Source organism: Bubalus kerabau, chromosome 9 (genome assembly GCF_029407905.1).
Source record: "Bubalus kerabau isolate K-KA32 ecotype Philippines breed swamp buffalo chromosome 9, PCC_UOA_SB_1v2, whole genome shotgun sequence".
Taxonomy (NCBI): domain Eukaryota; kingdom Metazoa; phylum Chordata; class Mammalia; order Artiodactyla; family Bovidae; genus Bubalus; species Bubalus kerabau.
This window is the reverse complement of record NC_073632.1, coordinates 41,756,903-41,781,420: the sequence shown is the minus strand read 5'-3', so window position 1 is coordinate 41,781,420 and position 24,518 is coordinate 41,756,903. Positions and strand designations below refer to the sequence as shown.

The 24,518-nt window shown below is 36.5% G+C and overlaps 1 protein-coding gene across 1 annotated transcript in view; it reads left to right on the top strand.

Moving 5' to 3' along the window:
* KPNA5 (karyopherin subunit alpha 5) overlaps nt 1–24,518 on the top strand; it is a 48,841-nt gene that overhangs the window by 13,036 nt on the left and 11,287 nt on the right. Inside the window, exons 6-9 of the mRNA XM_055535106.1 lie at nt 761–892; nt 2,793–2,881; nt 18,825–18,924; nt 23,692–23,855. Coding sequence (XP_055391081.1) covers nt 761–892; nt 2,793–2,881; nt 18,825–18,924; nt 23,692–23,855 — 485 coding nt within the window. The remainder of the gene's footprint in view (nt 1–760; nt 893–2,792; nt 2,882–18,824; nt 18,925–23,691; nt 23,856–24,518) is intronic.

Below are 24,518 nucleotides of genomic sequence, written 5' to 3'. Positions count from 1 at the left end.
TAATCACCTAAATGTATGGCTTTCTAGTTTTTCTTATTTAAGTGAGACGGTTAAGAATAGATGATCCTTAGGGAAACAAAAGTAACCTTTTATGATTCTGCTGCTGCTGCTGCTAAGACACTTCAGTCGTGTCCGACTCTGTGTGACCCCAGAGACAGCAGCCCACCAGGCTCCCCTGTCCCTGGGATTCTCCAGGCAAGAACACTGGAGTGGGTTGCCATTTCCTTCTCCAATGCATGACAGTGAAAAGTGAAAGTGAAGTCGCTCAGTCGTGGCCGACACCTAGCGACCCCATGGACTGCAGCCCACCAGGCTCCAACGCCCATGGGATTTTCCAGGCAAGAGTACTGGAGTAGGGTGCCATTGCCTTTTCCGTTTATGATTCTAAGTTCCATAAATATTCTATTAATTAAGTAGTGTGTATCATTTTGTTTTAAACTGCTTGATTTAGAATACCTGGCTCCCTAATAGTAAACATCAGGGGTTTTATGAAATATAAATTCAGATGTGTTCATTTATTGTTCATGATTTTATAAATTTTTATTCTTCTCAGTTCTTATTTTTCCAGATTGTAAAGTCCTTTTTAAAAAAAAAACATTTTTACCTATCAAATCTGATTTCACATTGAATCTTATTAATCGTAAGTGAATCTTTCTCTCAGACTTATTCAGCTAAGTCTTGACTCCCTCTCTTCTTCCTTTCTTCCTCTTTCTGGCATTTCTTTGGGGCTTTCATCTATTTTGCTTTTATTTTTCCTTAGTTTGAAGCTGCGTGGGCATTAACTAATATAGCATCTGGAACTTTTCTGCATACCAAAGTAGTGATTGAAACTGGGGCTGTTCCAATTTTTATCAAACTTCTTAATTCAGAGCATGAAGATGTTCAAGAACAGGTAAGTTTCTAACTTGAACTGTTATATCTACTAGATTTTAATTTTCTCTTGAAAGTGCCATTTGTGATTATGATTTGAAATTCATTTTTACCAAGTTGCCTGTGCATTACATTTGTTAGAATATAATAATTTCTGTTTAGTGTCAAATTGGAAGGAAGAATGAACTGTTTTAGGTATTATCCTGGCTCCTTTGTATATAGATTTCAGCTATTGAGAATTACTATTCCCATTTATAGAAGAGCATACTGAGACCCAGAAAAGATAGTAATTTACCCAAAGTCACAGTGAAGGGCTGAGCCAGGTTTTAAACCTGGAACAGTCTGACTCCTTGTTCTTTACATGTATGTAGATTATTTTATTGTTTCTTTTTAATATGTCATGTTATTTTTAATAAACCATTTTAGATTAGACTTTATATATAAATTATCATAGTTGTTGTAACAGGGAAAATTTAATCACATATAATTTTTACCATCTAGAGAAAGTCAAATGTTTTGTTATTTTTGTTTTGATTCATGTTCATGCAGATTGATCCGTAGATCTCGCTACCATTCCATTTGTTTGTTTATATATATATTTTTATATTTTTTCCCACTTAACAATAGTAATGAGAGATTTTTCTTATGGCATTAATTAATCTTGAATAAAATTTTACTGATTACTCATTATCCATTCAGGTAGCTACACAATTTATTCCTCAGTAGTTGTACAATTGAGTTATTTCTAGCTTATTGGTGTTAATATTGTGGTGAGCATCATTATATATCAATCTTGATAGTAATATGTCTTGACATTAATATATGCCTTGATTATTTCATTAGGGAAAAATGATTATACTCAAAGAAAAGCTTTTAAAGTGCTATTACTATTTCAAAGTTGACTTCCAGAATGTTATAAAAATTGATATCCCACAAACAAAATACTTCACAGGGTGCAAAATGTCATCACTTTAAAAACTTTTTCTTAAAAATGTAAAAAATAAACTTAGGTCTAGAGTAGATGTTAAAAATATTAGTGTAAATTTTAAATGTTAAAATATAATTTTCTCAGTTGAAAAATTAACTTAGGTCTACTTTTGTACTTATATGAGAAACTTGAAATGAAAATATAATGATCATTTGCATTTGTGTAATTTCTTATCGAATTGAAATTTAATACAAGAATAATTTGATCTTTTACTGTAATTTATTTAATCTGGACTATCTCTAAGCTTATTTTTAAGCATCAATTCAAGACAGTTGTCACATTAGCTTTACCTTATAGTTTACTATGCTTTATCTCTCCTTCCTTTTTTCTTTTACAAGTTAGTTCCTTCCCAGTGAGTGGATTCTTTGGCATAGTAGCAAACCTCTAGCATAGGTAATTGTAAAATTCCCTAAATAGATATACAGTTGACCCTTGAACAAAACAGGTTTGAATGTGTTGGTTCACTTACACACAGTTTTTTTTTTTTTTTTGCAATAAATACATACTGCAGTACTATACAATCTGAAGTTGGTTGAGTCTGCAAGTGATCTTGGGTAAGGAGGGCCAGCTTTAAAGTTATATATGGATTTTCGACTGTGCAGGGGTTGATGCCCCTCACTGCAAAATTGTTCAAAGGTCAACTATATTTTGTCTCTCCATGCAGATTCAAAGTAGACAAACTATCTCCTTCTTAAAGAGAATAAACATTTCACTATCATGTAAGAAAAAATTTTTAAATGCCCTGTGTTTTAATTTGACTAAAAATATTGTTAAAGATACTTTTGAAGTTTTCCTTTCTTGTCTACTAGTATGTTTTTTTTTTAACATCTTGAAAACTTACCAGTTTTTTCCTTTTACAATAAAATTTCATTCTTAAGAGAGAATCTTATTTAAGATACTGTCGTAAAAGAATATTTTGTATTGTTTTTTGAAGGCTGTTTGGGCACTTGGTAATATTGCTGGTGACAATGCAGAATGCAGAGATTTTGTTTTGAATTGTGACATACTTCCACCTCTTTTAGAGTAAGTACTTTAAGTTTATCACAATTAAATACTATTAACTTTTGGAAAAGCAAACACTATATTTCTACGTACACATTTACTTCTTCAGTGATACTTTTAAATTTTGCTTATGTTTGGCCAAGCCTGAAATAGCTTGAAATTACATAAAACTAACAAAATTTCTGGTTGTATAATGTTCCCTTAAGCCACACTTCACAGTATTCATTGCTTACTTGATGCCTACTGTGCTAAAACAATTATTCTAGAGAACAAGGATAAGTAGTAGTTTTTAATACACTAAAAATTTAAAAGTTACTAAAGCAGATGATATTGAGTTGATGAACAGATGATGTGTTGAACTTGTCAGATTTTCATATTTGATTTTGAAATGTTCAGAGAACGGAGAGATTTTTTCAGAATTAGAATTTTACTTAAAATGACTTAGCTAGTGGTTTCTTTTTCTAATACTTCACACTTTTTTTAAGAAAAGAAGCTCCCCTGTAATATAGGGTTCTTTACAAAGATGACATAAAATTATTTGAAAGATAGGTTTATTTATCCAAGTTGGTTATCATTTACTGAGAGAATTTTTATTTAGGCTGAATACCATTGGCAAATAGTGAAAAAGGAAAAAGTAATTGAGATATTTTCAAAGGGAAAATTTTACTCTTACCATTTCTGTGCCATTTGCCATCCTTTCCAAGCTTAGAAATTAGAATATGTTTTTAGATACAATTTTGTTTTGTTTTTAGATACAAACAGAAAGAATATGTTTTTAGATACAGTTTTGCAAAATATATTTTATTGTTTTAGAATGTGTAACTTTCCATGGACAAAATGGATTTCTCAGCATCATTTCACTCAACTCACACTGAGTACTTAACTATGTTCAGGCCACTGAACCACTTGTGATTTCATTTACTTTGGGCTTATTCAAAATAATATCTGAGCAGTTAGTCCCATTATAAAGGAAAATTCTGATTTAGGGTTCAATATCAGAATTATTTTGACGTTCATACTACTAAAAGTATCTCTTAAATTTTCAACTTAGGGTTTTTCTGGCCTGATTTTATGGTTTGTAGATTAACTGTGAGCACTTTGTTTCTCTTTTTACTTTGTCTCTAGGCCATATTCTTTGCTCTCTGTCTTTGGGTCATTTATTATTTGTTAATATTTAAAGTTGGTAATGGTTTATGAAATAATAAGTAAGCATTTCTTAGTTCTAATTACTCTAAATGTTCTGCTGTTAAGTCACTTCAGTCATGTCTGACTCTGTGCGACCCCATAGACGGCAGCCCACCAGGCTCCCCCGTCCCTGGGATTCTCCAGGCAAGAATACTGGAGTGGGTTGCCATTTCCTTCTCTAGTGCATGAAAGTGAAAAGTGAAAGTGAGGTCGCTCAGTTGTGCCCAACTCTTAGCAATATTTTAATTATGACTAAAGAAACCAAACTAAAAAACAAAGGTCTAATGAAAAACAAACAGTACCCAGCTATCTAATCATGGTTATAAACATAATAAATTTCAGAAAAAGAGTAGGTTTATAAGTTTTCAAAGTTTCATTAAAAAATTAAGAAAGGTGATAAGAAGGAAGGTATGTCAAGATGTTCTCACCATGGTTGGTCAAAAGGAAAAATGGTATTACCTTTAAGAAGATTATGGATAATCTGTAGTTCACATTGAAGTTAAATTAACATTTAGCTAATGTGTTAAGTGTGTATAAAATTTTTATTAATATAATACAGTTTTATCGGTTCTGCCTTTTGATTCTCAGTAAATGTAAAGCTTTTACTATTATGGACTTTATATTATTGATATGGTGATTTAGTCACCAAGTCGTGTCTGACTCTTGTGACCCTATGGGTTGTAGCCTGCCAGGCTCCTCTGTCCATGGGATTCTCCAGGCAAGAATACTGGAGTGGGTTGCCATTTCCTTCTCCAGTGGATCTTCCCAACCCAAGAATCGAACCTGGGTCTCTTGCCTTTCAGGCAGATTCTTTACTGACTGAGCTACGAGAGAATATCCCAATATACTGTTACAGCTTTGTTGTTTTAATTTAATGCAACTTTAATTTATAATATAGCAAATTTGGATAAGAAAAGATTTGTAATTTCTCATAATACTCCCATTAATACAAGGAGGATAATATACCTCACAGCTTAGCCAAGTACAGTCTTCATACCAAATTTGGCCTGTCCCCTGTTTTTGAAAATTAAATTTTACTGGATCACATCAATTTGCTTACTTAATGTCTGTGGTTGCTTTCATGCTGTATCATCAGAGTTCAGTAGCTGCAACACAGGAAGGCCTGTGAAGCCAAAAGTATTTACTGAAAAGTTTGTCATTTCCTGATGTAGTAAGTCAGTGTAACTAACTTATTTCTAAATGAGTTATGGTTTTAGGAGGTTTCAAATATTCTTTATAGCAAAACTTTTAGAGCATATTTTTGTGTGACAGAATATACACAATAAAAAATTTACCATTTAAAAGTTTACAGTTTACAGTTTACTGCCACTCAGTATGTTCACAGTGTTTCTCAACCATAACAACTATCTAGTTCTAGAACTTTCTATCATCCCAAACAGAAACCCCAATACCCTTTTTTCCAAGTACTTGGATACCTCTAATCTGTTTTCTGTCTCTTGTGTATTTGCCTATTCTGGATATTTTACATAAATGAAGTCATATACTGTGTAACCTTTTGTGTCTGCTTCTTTCACTTAGTATATGGTTTTCAGGGTTCATTCATATCTTAGAATGTATCAATACTTCATTCTTCTTATAATTAAATAATATTCCATTATATGGATATACCACATTTTGTGGTACATTCATCACTTGATGGTCATTTGGGTTATTTCCACCTTTTGGCTACTGTATATATGCAGTACTCCTGTGAACATTTGTGTGCAGGTTTTTGTTTGAACACCAGTGTTTTCAATTCTTTTTAGGTATATACCTACCAGTGGAATTTCTGGGTAATTTGCTAATGCTGTCTTTACCTTTTACCACCAGACTTTTTCCATAGTAGCTGCACCATTCTGTTTCTACCAGCAATGTGTGAGAGCTCCAGTTTCTTACCAACAGTTGTCTGTTATTCTTTTTTTTTTAAATTGATTTATTTATTTTAATGGAAGCTAATTACTTTACAGTATTGTGGTGATTTTTGCCATACATTGACATGAATCAGCCATGGGTGTACGTGTGTCCCCCCCTGACCCAAACCCCTCTCCCACCTCCCTCCCCATCCCATCCCTCTGGGTTGTCCCAGTGCACCAGCTTTGATTGCCCTGTTTCAGGCATTGAACTTGGACTGGTCATCTATTTCACATATGGTAATATACATGTTTCAATGCTTTTCTCTCAAATCATCCCACCTTCACCTTCTCCCACAGAGTCCAAAAGTCTGTTCTTTATATCTGTGTCTCTTTTGCTGTCTCATATATAGGGTCATTGTTACCATCTTTCTAAATTCCACATATATGCATTAATATACTGTATTGGTGTTTTTCTTTCTGACTTACTTCACGGTGTATAATAGGCTCCAGTTTCATCCACCTCATTAGAACTGACTCTAAAGTGTTCTTTTTAATAGCTGAGTAATATTCCATTGTGTATATGCACCACAACTTTCTTATCCATTCATCTGCCGATGGATATCTAGGTTGCTCCCATGTTGTGGCTATTATAAATAGTGCTGCAGTGAACACTGGGGTACACGTGTCTCTTTCAGTTCTGGTTTCCTTGGTGTGTATGCCAAGCAGTGGGATTGCTGGGTCGTGTGGCAATTCTGTTTCCTATTTTTTAAGGAATCTCCACACTGTTCTCCATAGTAGTTGTACTAGTTTGCATTCTCACCAACAGTGTTAGAGGGTTCCCTTTTCTACACATCCTCTCCAGCATTTACTGTTTTTAGACTTTTTGATAGCAGCCATTCTGACCTGCATCAGATAGGACCTCATTGTGGTTTTGATTTGCATTTCTCTGATAATGAGTGATGTTGAGCATCTTTTCATGTGTTTGTTAGCCATCTGTATGTCTTCTTTGGAGAAATGTCTGTTTAGTTTTTTGGCCCGTTTTTTGATTGGATCATTTATTTTTCTGGTATTGAACTGCATGAGCTGCTTGTATATTTTTGTGATTAATTCTTTGTCATTTGCTTCATTTGCTATTATTTTCTTCCATTCTGAAAGCTGGCTTTTCACTTTGCTTATAGTTTCCTTTGTTGTGCAAAAGTTTTTAAGTTTAATTTGGTCCCATTTGTTTTATTTTTTCTTTTATTTCCATTACTCTGGGAGGTGGGTCATAGAGGATCCTGCTGTGATTTATGTAGAGAGTGTTTTGCCTGTGTTTTACTCTAGGAGTTTTATAGTTTCTGATCTTACATTTAGATCTTTAATTCATTTTGAGTTTATTTTTGTGTACAGTGTTAGAAAGTGTTCTAGTTTCATTCTTTTACAAGCGGATGACCAGTCTTCCCAGCACCACTTGTTAAAGAGATTGTCTTTCTCCATTGTATATTTTTGCTTCCTTTGTCAAAGATAAGGTTTCCATGCTGCTGCTGCTGCTAAGTCACTTCAGTTGTGTCTGACTCTGTGTGACCCCATAGATGGAAGCCCACCAGGCTCCCCGTCCCTGGGATTCTCCAGGCACGAACACTGGAGTGCGTTGCCATTTCCTTCTCCAGTGCATGAAAGTGAAAAGTGAAAGGGAAGTCACTCAGTCATGTCCGACTCTTAGCGACCCCATGGACTGCAGCCTACCAGGCTCCTCCATCCATGGGATTTTCCAGGCAAGAGTACTGGAGTGGGTTGCCATTGCCTTCTCCGAAGGTGTCTATAGGTTTGTGGATTTATTGGGCTTTCTGTCTTGTTCCATTGATCTATATTTCTGTCTTTGTGCCAGTGCCAAACTGTCTTGATGACTGTAGCTTTGTAGTATAGTCTGAAGTCAGGCAGGTTGATTCCTCCAGTTCCATTCTTCTTTCTCAAGATTGCTTTGGCTATTCGAGGTTTTCCTAAGTATTTTATTCTTTTTGTTGGCAGTGGTGAATGGGATTGTTTCCTTAATTTCTCTTTGTTTTCTCAGTGTATAGGAATGCAAGGGATTTCTGTGTATTAATTTTATATCCTGCAACTTTATTATATTCATTGATTAGCTCTAGTAATTTTCTTGTTGTGTCTTTAGGGTTTTCTATGTAGAGGATCATGTCATATGCAAACAGTAAGTTTTACTTCTTTTCCCATCTAGATTCCTTTTTTTTTTTCTTTTTTTTCTCTGATTGCTGTGGCTAAAACTTCCAAAGCTATATTGAATAGTAGTGGTGAGAGTGGGTACCCTTGTCTAATTCCTTACTTTAGGGGCAATGCTTTCAATTATTTGCCATTGAGGATAATGTTTGCTGTGGGTTTATCCTATATGGCTTTTATTATGTTGAGGTATGTTCCTTCTATGCCTGCTTTCTGGAGAGTTTTTATCATAAATGGGTTTTTTAATTTTGTCAAAGGCTTTCTCTGCATCTATTGAGATAATCATATGGCTTTTCTTTCAATTTGTTAATGTGGAATATCACATTGATTTACAAATATTGAAGAATCCTTGCATCCCTAGGATAAAGCCCACTTGGTCATGATTTGTGATCTTTTTAATATGTTGTTGGATTCTGCTTGCTAGAATTTTCTTGAGGAGTTTTGCATCTATGTTCATCATTGATATTGGCCTGTAGATTTCTTTTTTGTGTGGCATCTTTGTCTGGTTTTGGTATTAGGGTGATGGTGGCCTCATAGAATGAGTTTGGGAGTTTACCTTTGCAGTTTTCTGCAAGAGTTTGAGTAGCATAGGTGTTAGTGCTTCTCTAAATTTTTGGTTGAATTCACCTGTGAAGCCATCTGGTCCTGGACTTTTGTTTGTTGGCAGATATTTGATTACAGTTTCGATTTCCATGCTTGTGATGGGTCTGTTAAGATTTTCTGTTTCTCCCTGGTTCAGTTTTGGAAGGTTATATTTTTCTAAGAATTCATCCATTTCTTCCAAGTTGTCCATTTTATTGGCATACAGTTGCTGATAGTAGTCTCTTATGATCCTTTGTATTTCTGTGTTGTCTGTTGTGATTTCTCCATTTTCATTTCTAATTTTATTGATTGGATTCTTCTCCCTTTTTTTCTTGATGAGTCTGGCTAATGGTTTGTCTATTTTATTTATCTACTCAAAGAACCACCTTTTAGTTTTGTTGATTTTTGCTGTATCTCCTTTGTTTCTTTTTCATATATTTCTGCTCTGATTTTTGTGATTTCTTTCCTAACTTTGGGGTCCTTTGTTTCTTCTTTTTCTAGTTACTTTAGGTAAAAAGTTAGGTTGTTATTTGATTTTTCTGTTGTTTCCTGAGGTAAACTTGTATTGCTATGAACCTTCCCCTTAGCACTGCTTTCACTGAATCCCAGAGGTTTGGGGTTGTCGTGTTTTCATTTTCATTCATTTCTATGCATATTTTGATTTCCTTTTTTATTTCTTCTGTGATCTGTTGTTTATTCAGAAGCGTATTGTTTAGCCTCCATATGTTTGTATTTTTAATAGTTTTTTTTTTCCCTGTAGTTGACATCTAATCTTACTGCATTGTGATCAGAAAAGATGCTTGAAATGATTTCAGTTTTTTTGAATTTACCAAGGCTAGATTTATGGCCCAGGATGTGATCTATCCTGGACAATGTTCTGTGTGCACTTGAGAAAAAGGTGAAATTCATTGTTTTATGGTGAAATGTGCTATAGATATCAATTAGGTCTAACTGGTCCATTGTATCATTTAAAACTTGTGCTTCCTTGCTAATTTTCTGTTTGGTTGATCTATCCATAGGTGTGAGTGGGGTATTAAAGTCTTCCACTATTATTGTATTACTGTTAATTTTCCCTTTCATACTTGTTAGCATTTGCCTTACATGTTGAGGTGCTCGTATGTTGGGTTCATATATATTTGATTGTTATATCTTCTTCTTGGATTGATCCTTTGATCATTATGTAGTGTCCTTCTTTGTCTCTTTTCATGGTCTTTATTTCAAAGTCTATTTTATCTGATATGAGTATTACTACTCCTGCTTTCTTTTGGTCTCCATTTGCATGGAATATCTTTTTCCAGCCCTTCACTTTCAGTCTGTATGTGACCCTTGGTTTGAGGTGGGGGTTTCTTGTAGACAGCATTTATAGTGGTCTTGTTTTTGTATCCATTTAGCCAGTCTTTGTCTTTTGGTTGGAGCATTCAACCCATTTACATTTAAGGTAATTATTGATAAGTTTGATCCTGTTGCCATTTTGTTGTTTTGGGTTTGATTTTATAAACCTTTTCTGGGTTTCCTGTCTAGAGAACATCCTTTAGCATTTGTTGAAGAATTGGTTTGGTGGTGCTGAATTCTCTCAGATTTTGCTTGCCTGTAAAGCTTTTGATTTCTCCTTCATATCTGAATGAGATCCTTGCTGGGTACAGTAATCTGGCTTTTTCTCTTTCATCACTGGTTCATCACTTTCATCACTTTCAGTATGTCCTGCCAATGCCCTTCTGCCCTGAAGAGTTTCTGTTGAAGGATCAGCTGTTAGCCTTATGTGGATCCCCTTGTGGGTTACTAGTTGCTTTTCCCTTGCTGCTTTTAATAGTTATTGTTGGTGTTTGATCTTCATTAGTTTAATTAGTATGTATCTTGGGATGTTTCGCCTTGGGTTTATCCTGTTTGGGACTCTCTGGCTTTCTTGGACTTGGGTGCCTATTTCCTTCCCTATTTTAGGGAAGTTTTCAACTATTATCGCCTGAAGTATTTTTTCATGCCCTTTCTTTTTGTCTTTGTTTTCTGGGATACCTGTGATTTGAATGCTGGTGCGTTTAACATTGTCCCAGAGGTCTCTGAGGTTGTCCTAATTTCTTTTAATTCTTTTTCCTTTTTTCCTCTCTGCTTCATTTTTCCACAATTCTATGTTTTACCTCACTTATTCTCTCTTCTGCCTCAGTTATTCTACTGTTGGTTCCCTCCAGAGTGCTTTTGGTTTCAGTATTACATTATTCATTATTGATTGACTCTTCTTAATTTCTTCTAGGTCCTTGTTAAACATTTCTTGCATCTTCTCAATCCTTGTCCGTAGTCTGTTTATCTGTAACTCCATTTTGTTTTCAAGATTTTGGATCATCTTTAATATCATTTATTCTGAATTCTTTTTCAGGTAGACTCCTTGTTTCCTCCTCTTTTGTTTGTTTGGTGGGTATTTATCTTGTTCCTTTACCTGCTGAATATTTCTCTGCCTTTTCATTTTGTTTAGATTGCTGTGTTTGGGGTGCCCATTCTGTAGGCTAGAAGTTCATGGTTCCTCTTTATTGTGAAGTCTGCTTCCTGTGGGTGGGGTTGGGCTAGTGGCTTGTCAAGGTTTCCATGTTGGGGGAGCTTATATCTGTGTTCTGGTGGGTGGAGCTGAATCTTTTCTCCCTGGAGTGCAATGAAGTGTCCAGTAGTGAGTTTTAGGGTATCTATGGGTTTGGCATGGCTTTGGGCAGCCTGTTTTTTAATGCTCAGGGCTTTGTTCCTGCTTTGCTGGAGAATTATCACTGTATGTCTTGCCCTGGAACTTGTTGACCCTTGGGTGGAACTTGGTTTCAGTGTAGGTATGGAGACTTTTGGGTGAGCTGTTGTCTATAAATGTTCCCTGAAATCAGGAGTTCTCTGATGTTCTTAAGTTTTAGAGTTAAGCCTCCTGCCTCTGGCTTTCAGTCCTTCTCTTACAGTAGCCTCAAGATTCTCCATCCATAAAGCACAGATGATAAAACATTTAGGTTAATGGTGAAACAATTCTCCACAGCAAGGAACACCCAAAGAGATTCAGAGTTACATAGAGAAGAGAAGAAGTAGGAGGGAGATAGAGGTGACTAGGAAAATTAGAGGGGGAGTCAAAAAGGGAGTGAGCAATCTAGCTAGTAATCAATTCCCTAAGTGCTCTCCACAATCCAGAACACCCAGAGAGATTCACAGAGTTACATAGAGAAGAGAAGAGGGAGGGAGATAGAGGTGACCAGGAGGAGAAGATGGGGAGTCAAAATGGGAGAAACCAATCTAGCCAGTAATCAGTTCCCCAAGTGTTCTCCACAGCCCAGAACACCCAGAGAGATTCACAAAGTAAAGAAGAGGAGAGGGAGTAAGGAGATTGAGGTGACCCAGGAGTGAAAAGGGAGAGTCAAAACGGGAGAGAGCAGTCAAGCCAGTAATTACATCCCTAAGTGAAAATGGATACTGAAGATTAAATTCTTAAATGTACAAAATTGATTAACAAATACCAAAATGCAAAGATTAAAAATCTAGAATAGAGGTTAGACTCTCAAAAATGTAATATAAAAATTACAAAACAAAATCAATCACAGAAATTTTAAAAGAAATATATATATGTGAAATTTGCTTTAAAAATAAGGTCTTTTTTTTGCAAGGTAATGGTAGGTTATAAAAATGAAAATTAAAGGTGTAATAAAGAACTTGAAAAAAATTAAAAAGTGATAATAGTAAAAATATATCTAGGAATTTCTCTGGAGCTGTTGTGGGCAGTGTGGGTCAGTTCAGTTTCAGATAGTTCCTCGTTCCAGCTTTTACTCAAGGTCAACTTATTCTCAAGGTCTATAGGCCCCCTCCAATGCACAGTTAATGTTAACTACAGGGTTTCTGGAGGAAATCAGCCCTGAGATTTCTTTGGAAGGAATGATGCTAAAGCCGGAACTCCAGTACTATGGCCACCTCATGCGAAGAGTTGACTCATTGGAAAAGACTCTGATGCTGGGAGGGATTGGGGGCAGGAGGAGAAGGGGATGACAGAGGATGAGATGGCTGGGTGGCATCACTGACTCGATGGACGTGAGTCTGAGTGAACTCCGGGAGTTGGTGATGGACAGGGAGGCCTGGCGTGCTGCGATTCATGGGGTCGCAAAGAGTTGGACACGACTGAGCGACTGAACTGAACTGAACAGGGTTTTAATCTGTTGCACCTGTCACTTACAGAGCGGTTCCCTCTTTGTTTATTTTGGCTTCCTTTGTTTGCAAGTCTCTTTAGTGTCTAATTTTTGCCCTAACACTAGGGGGCGAAGGTGGTCACTTATTTAGGCTTACTTGTTCAGTTGTAGGGAGGAAGGGACACTGCAAACAGATATCTGGTGTTGGGGGAGTGGTCTCAGCGTATGGACCACACTGAGCTTGCCACAACCCAAAGCAGCATGTGCTTCATGGGTCTACACTGCTCAGGCTCCAGGGCAGTCTGCAAGGTCACTGTCCCAAGTGGACCCTGCATTTCATGCACTTCCCAGGTCTAAACCATGTAGGTTCTTTGGTACTCCACAAGGGCACAGACCCAGTTGGGCATGCGTTTTGTGCCCTTCCCAGGTCCGAGCAGCTCAGGTGACCAGGTGCTTGGCGAGCACACTGTCCCAAATTGGCCGTGCGTGTGTCTGAATCACCTCCCTGGTCCCAGGTGCTTGGTGTTTTGGGTGCGCTGCAATGGCACCATTTCAGGTGTCATGTGTCTCCTCTGGGGAGTTGATCTCAGGCTGCAACCCTCCTGGCGGATGTCAACCACCCAGGATCCCAGGAAGACATGGTTAGCAACTGGGTGCCTGCTCAGTTTGGTGGAAGATGCTGAAATGTTGGTCTCTGGGGCTGCCCCTTGCCGTCTGGCTGCCTCTCCACCTCCAGGCTGGGTAGGGGTGGGGAGGGTCCTGTTTGCAGCTGTCTAGGAGGTAGGCCTTAGAGCCCCTCTTGGGAAAGTTCCTTTTTTTTTGTCTCTCTGGAGATCCCACAGTTTTGGTTGCTATCTCATGTTAGATCCTTCAGATTGTCCTCAGGGCATTCAGGCCCGGTCTGATGATATAGCCCAGCCTCAGCAAGCCCCTGGGCTACTTCTCCACTGGCAGTGGTGGTTAGGCGCATAATTTGTGGTTTTTTGGTTTTTGTTTTTTTTCCTCCCGGTTATGTTGCCCTCTGAGATTCCAAAACTCCCCACAGACCTGCCTCTGAGAGGGTTTCCTACTGTGGCAACTTCTCCTCCTTCACAACTCCCCCCCCAGGACGGATATCCATCCCTAAATCTTCTCTCTTTTTTTCTTTTATGCTTTATCCTACCTCCTTTCAAAGAGAATGGATTGCCTTTCTGGGTGCCTAGTGTCCTCTGCCAGCATTCAGAAGTTGTTTTGTGGAAGTTGCACAACATTCAAAGGATCTTTTGATGAATTTATGGGGGAGAAAGTGGTCTCCCCATCCTATTTCTCTGCCATCTTCTGTTGTCCGTTATTCTGATTGAAGCCATCCTAGTGGGTATGAGGTGGTATTTAATTTTGCTTTGATTTACATTTCCTAATGACATTGCATATCTTTTCATACATTTGTTCGCTATTTGTGTATCTTCTTTGGAGAAATATCTAAGTCCTTTGCATATTTTTAAATTCAGTTGTCATTTTGTTGTTGAGTTGTAAGAATTCTTCATGTGTTCTGGATAGATTCTTATCAGATAGATGATTTTAGAAGATCTTTTGCATTCTGTGGGTTTTCTTTTCACTCTCTTGATAATTTCTTTGATTCACATAATTTCTGAATTTGAAGTCCAGTAGTATCTATTTTTTCTTTTGTTATGTTTTCAGTGTCATATGTAAAAAACTATTGCCAAATTTAAGGTCATGAAACACTATGTTTTCTTCTAAGAGTTTTACCTCTTATATTTGCATTTTTGGTCCATCTTGAGCTAATTTTTTGTGTGACTCTAATTGAGATACATGTGGACATCCACTTGTTCCGGAATGGTTGCTTGGAGGCTATTCTCTCCTTGTTGAATGATCTTGATACCTTTGGTGAAAAGGAGTTGACCATCCATGTGTGAGTTGAATCTGCAGGCAGATTCTTTACCCAGTGAGCCACCATAATGTTGCATAAAAGTGGCGACATTATGTTTTTTATCACTCATTCACCATTGAGAATAATGTTAGCTGTGGGTTTTTCATAAATATCCTTTATCTTATTGTGATGGTTTCCTTGTCCTAGGTTGTTGAGTGATTTTATCATGAAGAGGTGTTGGGATCTGTTAAATGCTTTTTCTGCATCAGTCGACATGAACACATTTTGTTTTGTTTTGTTTTGTTTTCCTTTATGCTATTAATGTGGTGAATATATTGTTTGGTCTTTGTTCATTGAACCATCTTTGCATTCCCGGGATAAATCTCAGTAGTTCATAGTGTATAATTCTTCTAATATGTTCCTGGATTCAGTTTCCTAGAATTGTGTTGAAGATTTTTTTGTATCTGTTAGTAATACACACACACACACACACACACACACTCTTGTCATGTCTTTGGCTTTGGTATCAGGGTAATGCTGGCATCATAAAATAAGGTAGGAATGTTCTCTTTTATTTCCTAGAAGAGTTTGAGAAGGATTTAATTCTTCTATAATGTTTAGTAGAATTTACCAGTGAAATCGTTTCTTGTTTGACTTTTCTTTATTAGGAGGGTTTTGATTACTCATTCAGTATCTTTAATTGTTATATATCTATTTAGATTTTCTGTTTCTTCTTTAATCAGTTTGGTAGTTTATGTGTTTCTGAGAAATTGTTCATTTTCTTTGCATTATCCAATTTGTTGGCTTATAGTTCATAGTATTCTCTTATAATTACTTGTGTTTCTGAAAGATAAGTAGTAATATCCCTAACTCTCATTCCTGATTTAAGTCTTTTATTCTTTGTCAGTCTGGGTAAATGTTTATTCTGTTGATTTTTCTTTCAAAGAATCAACTCTTGATGGAGTTCATTTTCTCTAGTGTTTTTCTCTTCTCTGTTTTATTTATCTCTGCTCTTTATTATTGCCTTCTTTCTTCTAGCTTGAGGTTTAATTTGATGCAGATTTTTTAGTTTCTTAATTAAGATGAAGCTTTATGTTCTTTATTTGATATCTTGTTTAATGTAAGTGTTTTCAGTTATAATTTTCTCTGTGAGCTTTCGGTGAATTCTGTAAGTTTTAGTATGTTGGGTTTTCATTTTCATTTATTCTGAAATATTTCCTCATTTCCTGGTGACTTTTTTGACTTATTGGTTGTCTAAAATTATGTTACTTAATTTCCACATATTTGTGAATTTTCCAGTTTTTCTTCTTTTAGTGATTTTTAGCTTCATTCCGTTGTACTCTGTATGATTTCAATCTTTAAAAATATATCAGATTTACCTTGTGGTCTAATATATGGTATATCCTGGAGAATATCCCATGTGCACTTGAAAAGAATGTATGTTCTGCTGTTAATGAGAAGAGTGTTGTATGTGCTGTGCTTGGTCATGTCCACCTCATTGTGTCCCCATAGACTGTTAGGTGTCTAACTATTAGTTGATTTATAGTGTTGATCAAGTCCACTATTTTTCTTACTGATCTTCTGTTTAAGTGTTCTAGCTATTACTGAAAACTATATTAAGGCCTTTGTGATAGTACAGCTGTCTATTTCTCCCTTCAATTCTGTCAGTTTTTGCTCTGTACAATTTGCTTTGTTGCTAAATGTTAAAACGTCATGATGGATTGTCATTCTTATCAGCATGTAATGTTATTCTTTATCTCTTAAGCAATTTTCCTCTTAAGTCTATTTTTCTAATATTAATATAGCTACCCTGGCTCTCTTTGGGTTATTATTTGCAGGGAATATTTTTTCCATCCTTTCACTTTCAACCTGTTTGTATCTTTTAATCTAAAATGAGTGTCTTGTAGAATGCATTACAGATGGCTCATGAATTATTGTTTTTTTTATTTGTTTTTTAATGCATGCTGCTAGTCACTGCCTTTTAATTCTAATTCAAGAGTTCAGTCTGTTTACATTCAGTGTAACTACTCATGGGAAAGTACTTCTGCCTTTTTGTTGTTTTCTATGTGTCTTATGCCTTAAACCTTTTTTGTTTCTCACTTCCTTCCTTCTTGCCTTCTTTTGCATTTATTGACTTTTTAAAAATAATATACTGTATTTATTCCCTTCTCATTTCTTTTTTAGTATATTTTTTGGTTGTATTTTTTAAATCTAAGGAGTACAATGAACATCTTAAATTTAAAATAACTTTGAATTTATACGACTTTAGTCTTAGTATGCGGAGAAGGCAATGGCACCCCACTCCAGTACTCTTGCTTGGAAAATCCCATGGATGGAGGAGCCTGTTAGGCTGCAATCCATGGGGTTGCTTAGAGTCGGACACGACTGAGCGACTTCACTTTCACTTTTCACTTTCATGCATTGGAGAAGGAAATGGCAACCCACTCCAGTGTTCTTGCCTGGAGAATCCCAGGGACGCGGGAGCCTGGTGAGCTGCCATCTATGGGGTCGCACAGAGTGGGACACGACTGAAGTGACTTAGCATAGCATAGTCTCAGTATGATACAAAAGCTCTGCTCCCTTATATCTCTTACAATAAGTTACTGTTATTACAGATTACATTGTTTTACATTGTGTGCCTGTTAACATAGATTTGTAACTACTGCTGTAAATGTATATTTTTTAAATCATAGAAGAAATTATAAACCAAAAATGAAATAATATTGTCTTTTATAATTACCTGTATAGTTATTTTTAATGTTGTTATTTCTTCACACAGCCCTGAGTTATTCAGATCAGATCAGATCAGTCGCTCAGTCGTGTCTGACTCTTTGCGACCCCATGAATCTCAGCACGCCAGGCCTCCCTGTCCATCACCAACTATCTTATTTCAGGACATTTTAGTTATTTTAGTTATTTTTATAAAGTGAATATACTAATGATGGAATTTTCTCAGCTTTTGTTGTTCCTTCATTTTTGAAGGGTAATATTGCTGGATATAGAATTCTTGTTTGATAGTTTTCTTTCAGCAGTTTAAGTATATTATTGCCTCTGTTCTCCATGATTTTTGATGACAAATCAGCTATTGATCATAATGAGAGAACTCCCAGTTAGGCAAAACAAAGGCAAGCCCCCTTCATCAATCTTTCAGGGAGTACCCAGATAGGTTAAAACAGAGAAATACAATAATTACTTGGAAACAAGTCTCCATAGACCCTTTTGGAAACAGAACTCACAGTGGGAACTCCAGCTTTTGTCTTCAAGGCTGCTTCCAGGCTAGGGAGGGGATTGGACAAAAAGGTAAGTTATATTGCCAGAAAGCTCTCCTTCCACATTTCAGCCCCTTCCTGATTAAAAGTTTACTTCCTTACTATGAACATTTACTATCTTGGACAGTTCTAATTAAGCTAATACTAACAGAGTTTGCAAAAATTGGTGTTTTGGGGAAGGATAGGCCTCCAGGGTTATCTTCTGTACCATTTTTGCTGAAGTCACTCTAGAATAAGAATTTTTCCTGAATCTAGGTTCTCTGTACTTCTTGCAGTTTGCTAGCAGGCTGCAGATGGAAATACTAAGACAGACAGTCTGTTAAAAATAAAACAAAAACTATTTTTTCTTAATATCTGATCTTCATTCAATTTGACTCTGTATTCCTTACTTAATGAATTTGTATTGTGTATTATTTTCATGGTAAAAAACAAGTAATCTAATAATGTACTCTTTTAATTTTTTTTGGTTTTGCTTTTGTTTTTAATATAAATTTATTTATTTTAATTGGAGGCTAAATTACTTTACAACATTATATTGGTTTTGCCATACATTGACATGAATCCACCACTTGTGTACATGTGTTCCCCATCCTGAACCCCCCCCTCCCACCTCCCTCCCCATCCCATCCCTCTGGATTCTTTTTAAAATATGTAGAAATAACTCAATTTCCCATGGCACTCTTTATTTTGAATGTTTTTCTTTTTTTCTGGAAATATAATGAATCTTTAAAACTCACTTTTCCTTTTACCACATCAGTTTGATTCCTTATAAGATATATTAAGAATTTTTGTGTTATGATAGTAGAAGCTAGCTGAAAAGGAAAAATGAATATAAAGTGACAGTTCCTTTTTTCTTTTTCTTGGCAGGTTACTAACAAATTCAAACAGACTTACAACAACCAGAAATGCTGTATGGGCCCTCTCAAATTTATGTAGAGGCAAAAATCCTCCTCCAAACTTTAGTAAGGTATTTGTAAAGTACACAAATTAAGGAATCTATGTACAAAAATTTTAAAGTCTCCTTATAATAGATTTTTAGAGATTGAAGGGACTGTTCTCTTTTTAGTAATTATTTTTTAATTAACTGGACAGTGTTTGCACATACATAAAATCAAAAGATGCATAATGAAAAGGCTCACTTGTTTTATTTTCCGAAATAAAAAAGTCTGAGAAATATTTGACTGAATAACAATTAAGAGTCAGTCTTTTAAGTAAAAATGGTATTACTATAGGGAAAATAAAATAGCAAATTGAGCTTGTAACTCAAATGCATATATTTTCTGGAGATAATCATCATAGTTTTTTGATATGCAGAAGTGCTTGATGTGTACTTTCCATTTTATCTCACAATATTCAAAAGACATGTATTCAGAAGTTGAGGTTTAATAAAATTAGTAATATTTACTGCTTCTTTGGGGTTATTCTCCCTCCCAACTATTAACTATAAGTATGTGGATGTCAAGACTACAGCAATCTGTGGTACATTTTGGTATCACTGCCTTTATTTGTGTAAATGTGCTGATAATTTTACTACCCACCATTGTTTTTATACTTGTAGTGCAAATGTCAACAAAATAAAAAATGCTGATTGTGTTAGTATAAGCTAACACATAATAACAATGAAAATAGTTTTGGCATTGCTGCTGCTGCTGCTAAATCGCTTCAGTCGTATCCGACTCTGGGACCCCATAGACGGCAGCCCACCAGGCTCCCCATCCCTGGGATTCTCCAGGCAAGAACACTGGAGTAGGTTGCCATTTCCTTCTCCAGTGCATGAAAGTGAAAAGTGAAAGTGAAGTCGCTCAGTCGTGTCCGACTCCTAGCGACCCCATGGACTGCAGCCTACCAGGCCCCTCTGTCCATGGGATTTTCCAGGCAAGAGTACTGGAGTGGGTTGCCATTGCCTTCTCCGAGTTTTGGCATTATAGACCCCCTAAATACAGTGGAGGAGAAGGCAATGGCAACCCACTCCAGTACTCTTGCCTGGAAAATCCCATGGATGGAGGGGCCTGGTGGGCTGCAGTCCATGGGGTCGCTAGGAGTCGGACATGACTGAGCGACGTCACTTTATTTTTTCACTTTCATGCACTGGAGAAGGAAATGGCAGTCCACTCCAGTGTTCTTGCCTGGAGAATCCCAGGGATGGGGGAGCCTGGTGGGCTGCCGTCTATGGGGTCTCACAGAGTCGGACATGATTGAAGTGACTTAGCAGCAGCAAATACAGTGGAAGTGAGAAATAAATTTAAGAGACTAGATCTGATAGACAGAGTACCTGATGAATTATGGACGGAGATTCGTGACATTATACCGGAGACAGGGATCAAGACCATCCCCATGGAAAAGAAATGCAAAAAAGCAAAATGGCTGTCTGGGGAGGCATTACAAATAGCTGTGAAAAGAAGGGAAGCGAAAAGCAAAGGCAAAAAGGAAAGATATTCCCATTTGAATGCAGAGTTCCAAAAAATAGCAAGGAGAGATAAGAAAACCTTCCTCAGCGATCAATGCAAAGAAATAGAGGAAAACAACAGAATGGGAAAGACTAGAGATCTCTTCAAGAAAATTAAAAAATACCAAGGGAACATTTCATGCAAAGATGGGCTTAATAAAGGACAGAAATGGTATGGACCTAACAGAAGCAAAAGATATGAAGAAGAGGTGGCAAGAATACACAGAAGAACTGTACAAAAAAGGTCTTCACAACCCAGATAATCACAATGGTGAGATCACTCACCTAGAGCCAGACATCCTGGAATGTGAAGTCAAGTGGGCCTTAGAAAGCATCACTGCGAACAAAGCTAGTGCAGGTGATGGAATTCCAGTTGAGCTATTTCAAATCCTGGAAGATGATGCTGTGAAAGTGCTGCACTCAATATGCCAACAATTTTGGAAAACTCAGCAGTGGCCACAGGACTAGAAAAGGTCAGTTTTCATTCCAATCCCAAAGAAAGGCAATGCCAAAGAATGCTCAAACTACCGCACAATTGTACTCATCTCACACACTAGGAAAGTAATGCTCAAAATTCTCCAAGCCAGGCTTCAGCAATACGTGAACTGTGAACTTCCAGATGTTCAAGCTGGTTTTAGAAAAGGCAGAGGAACCAGAGATCAAATTGCCAACATCCACTGGATCATCGAAAAAGCAAGAGAGTTCCAGAAAAACATCTATTTCTGCTTTATTGACTATGCCATAGCCTTTGACTGTGTGGATCACCATAAACTGTGGAAACTTCTGAAAGAGATGGGAATACCAGACCACCTGACCTGCCTCTTGAGAAACCTATATGCAGGTCAGGAAGCAACAGTTAGAACTGGACATGGAACAACAGACTGGTTCCAAATAGGAAAAGGAGTATGTCAAGGCTGTATATTGTCACCCTGCTTATTTAACTTATATGCAGAGTACATCATGAGAAACGCTAGGCTGAAAGAATCACAAGCTGGAATCAAGATTGCCGGGAGAAATATCAATTACCTCAGATATGCAGATGACACCACCCTTATGGCAGAAAGTGAAGAGGAACTAAAAAGTCTCTTGATAAAAGTGAAAGAGGAGAGTGCAAAAGTTGGCTTAAAACTCAACATTCAGAAAACTACGATCATGGCATCTGGTCCCATCACTTCATGGGAAATAAATGGGGAAACAATGTCAGACTTTATTATTTTTAGGCTCCAAAATCACTGCAGATGGTGATAGCAGCCATGAGATTAAAAGATGCTTACTCCTTGGAAGAAAAGTTATGACCAACCTAGATAGCACATTAAAAAGTAGAGACATTACTTTGCCAACAGAGGTCCGTCTAGTCAAGGCTATGGTTTTTCCAGTGGTCATGTATGGATGTGAGAATTGGACTGTGAAGAAAGCTGAGTGCCGAAGAATTGATGCTTTTGAACTGTGGTGTTGGAGAAGACTTTTGAAAGTCCCTTGGACTGCAAGGAGATCCATCCTAAAGGAGACCAGTCCTGGGTATTCATTGGAAGGACTGATGCTGAGGCTGAAACTCCAATACTTTGGCCACCTCATGCGAAGACTGACTCTTTGAAAAAGACCCTGATGCTGGGAGGGATTGGGGGCAGGAGGAGAAGGGGATGATAGAGGATGAGATGGCTGGATGGCATCACCAACTCGATGGACATGAGTTTGAGTGAACTCCAGGAGTTGGTGATGGACAGGGAGGCCTGGCGTGCTGCGATTCATGGGGTCACAAGAGTCAGACACGACTGAGCAACTGATCTGATCTGATACCATCCCTAGCCACTGACCTCCACATTTTACTCTTTTTTGTCAATACCTTTTAATATAATATGTGTCTATTTGTTGATTTTTATATATTTAAAAAAATCTTTATTCCTCTAAAGTATAAAATTCTCAAAGTTAGGAGTCTTTTTCTTTCATTAGACTTTTGTTAAGTAAATTTTTTGTGATTTTCTATGAGAGAAATTCTTTTATAATGCAAAGTTTTTAAAATTTTATTTTTACAATTGTATTTTATATCTTCAGGAATAGTATTTTTTGTTCTTTGATTGCTCATCTTTATATAAATTTTTATTCTTTTATAATTTCAGCAAACTGTCTTATCTGTGTAGGTTTGTAATTTTTGAATTTTTCTTTTTTTCTGATGTCTCCTTCATTTTGTTTATGGTCTGTTTATTTTGATTTCTTCCCTACTAGAGGCTCTCATGGAGAAGGAAATGGCAACCCACTCCAGTGTTCTTGCCTGGAGAATCCCAGGGACGGGGAAGCCTGTCGGGCTGCCGTCTATGGGGTCGCACAGAGTCGGACAGGACTGAAGCGACTTAGCAGCAGCAGTAGCAGAGGCTCTCATACAGCTGGTGATCCTGGACACTCTGGAAATACTCCAGAGGCAGGCACTAAGAAGCTGATTGAAAGATGGGTATATAGGCTCATCGTCTTATGAGCTTCACTATAGACTAATTGGGTAGCAAAACCATGTTTTCTTTGAGGAACTCCAAATTTCAGTATGTTTTCTGAAACCGTTTTGTTTCTCTAGGAACAGATTTTCTACTCTCCTGTTGGAAGGTGGGTAGATTAGGTTGAGTAGGTAATACCATTAGAGATCTAGGACCTGGGAATTGGAAAAGGGCTGCAAGTTTTCAATTCAATCAGTATGTAACTTTTACTTAATCTCTCTAGTTTACAGTCCAGTGTTTCATTTCAGTCTCTTCTATGAACTGTATCCCAAAGTTCAGTTTCTGTAGCTCACCAGTTGTAGTCAGGATTATAAATGTCTACTGGACCCCTCAAAGATGGAATTTGTATTTCTATTTCTTCTTTTTCTAGTTTCTGAGAAGACAGTGGGGCAAAAATATTTTTATTTTGTTTTCTTAAAACTAGAACTCTGTAGGACTTCATTGTTTTTTAAATCATTGTGGGGGTGTGTGTATATGACTCAGACATAGGAGATCCCTAATACATAATTATTTTTACAAACTTTGCCAAATAACTTATTCAGTATAAGATAAATAGGAATCATAATCAGTTTCATGTTTATATGTAGTTTTCATGATCATAGTTTTAAAACAGTGGAATGTCTTAATTTCTCTGATATTTTTCTAGCTTAAATTTTGTGTTTAAAATTATTTTAATTTAAATATTTTATTTTTATTTAAAATATTTATTAAATATTTTTATTTAAATATTTTAGAAATTATTTTCCTAAAGAAACTGTTTTGGATAGAGAAAAATTTAAAAAACTGGTTCTTTGTTCCCTTCCAGGTTTCACCTTGCTTAAATGTCCTGTCACGATTGTTGTTTAGCAGTGACCCAGATGTATTAGCAGATGTGTGTTGGGCCCTTTCTTATCTTTCTGATGGATCCAATGATAAAATTCAAGCAGTCATTGATTCTGGAGTCTATCGAAGATTGGTGGAACTTTTGATGTAACTATAATTTATGGTTAATAAGTATATGATTGTGTTTTAAGTTTAGCAGTTAGAGTAATGGTCTTCTAAACATCTCGAGTTACAAACTTCAGGAAGGATTGAAAAGCTACCAAATCCACTCTGCAGAATAGCTGAAATACTGAGAATCTGACCCTTAAACTTAGCTTTTATATCCTCTATTTGGAACTAGTCAGTTTGTTAATGAATTTGACTAGTTTAATCTCTTCATGAATGGGCGGGACTTAATTCAGCAAGTATTTATTGAATGCCTGTTACCTGCTAGAGTGTTGTGCAATATGTTAATAATGTATGGAACACAGTTCTGCTCTCACAGAACCAAGAATCTAGTTAATTGTTCATTACAATAATCAATTTGTGTACGGGTCCATGCAGTGAAAAACATTTAGTATTTCACTTGTATTAAAGATCATGTTTTTCTTTGCTGGGCTATTGTTGCTACTTTCATTAAAAAGAACAGATTTTCTATAAAAGAAATTAAAAACTTGTAAGAAAACTTGTTTTAAAAAGATTATTTTAGCTTCCTCATCCTCTTCTTTTTAAAAAGTGTGTTATTTTTCTGCCTTTTTTCTTTTGTCAAAAAGTCATCAGGTAGGCTCAAACAAGGAAGATGGTACAAAAGAGAGGTTCAGTAAGAGGTTG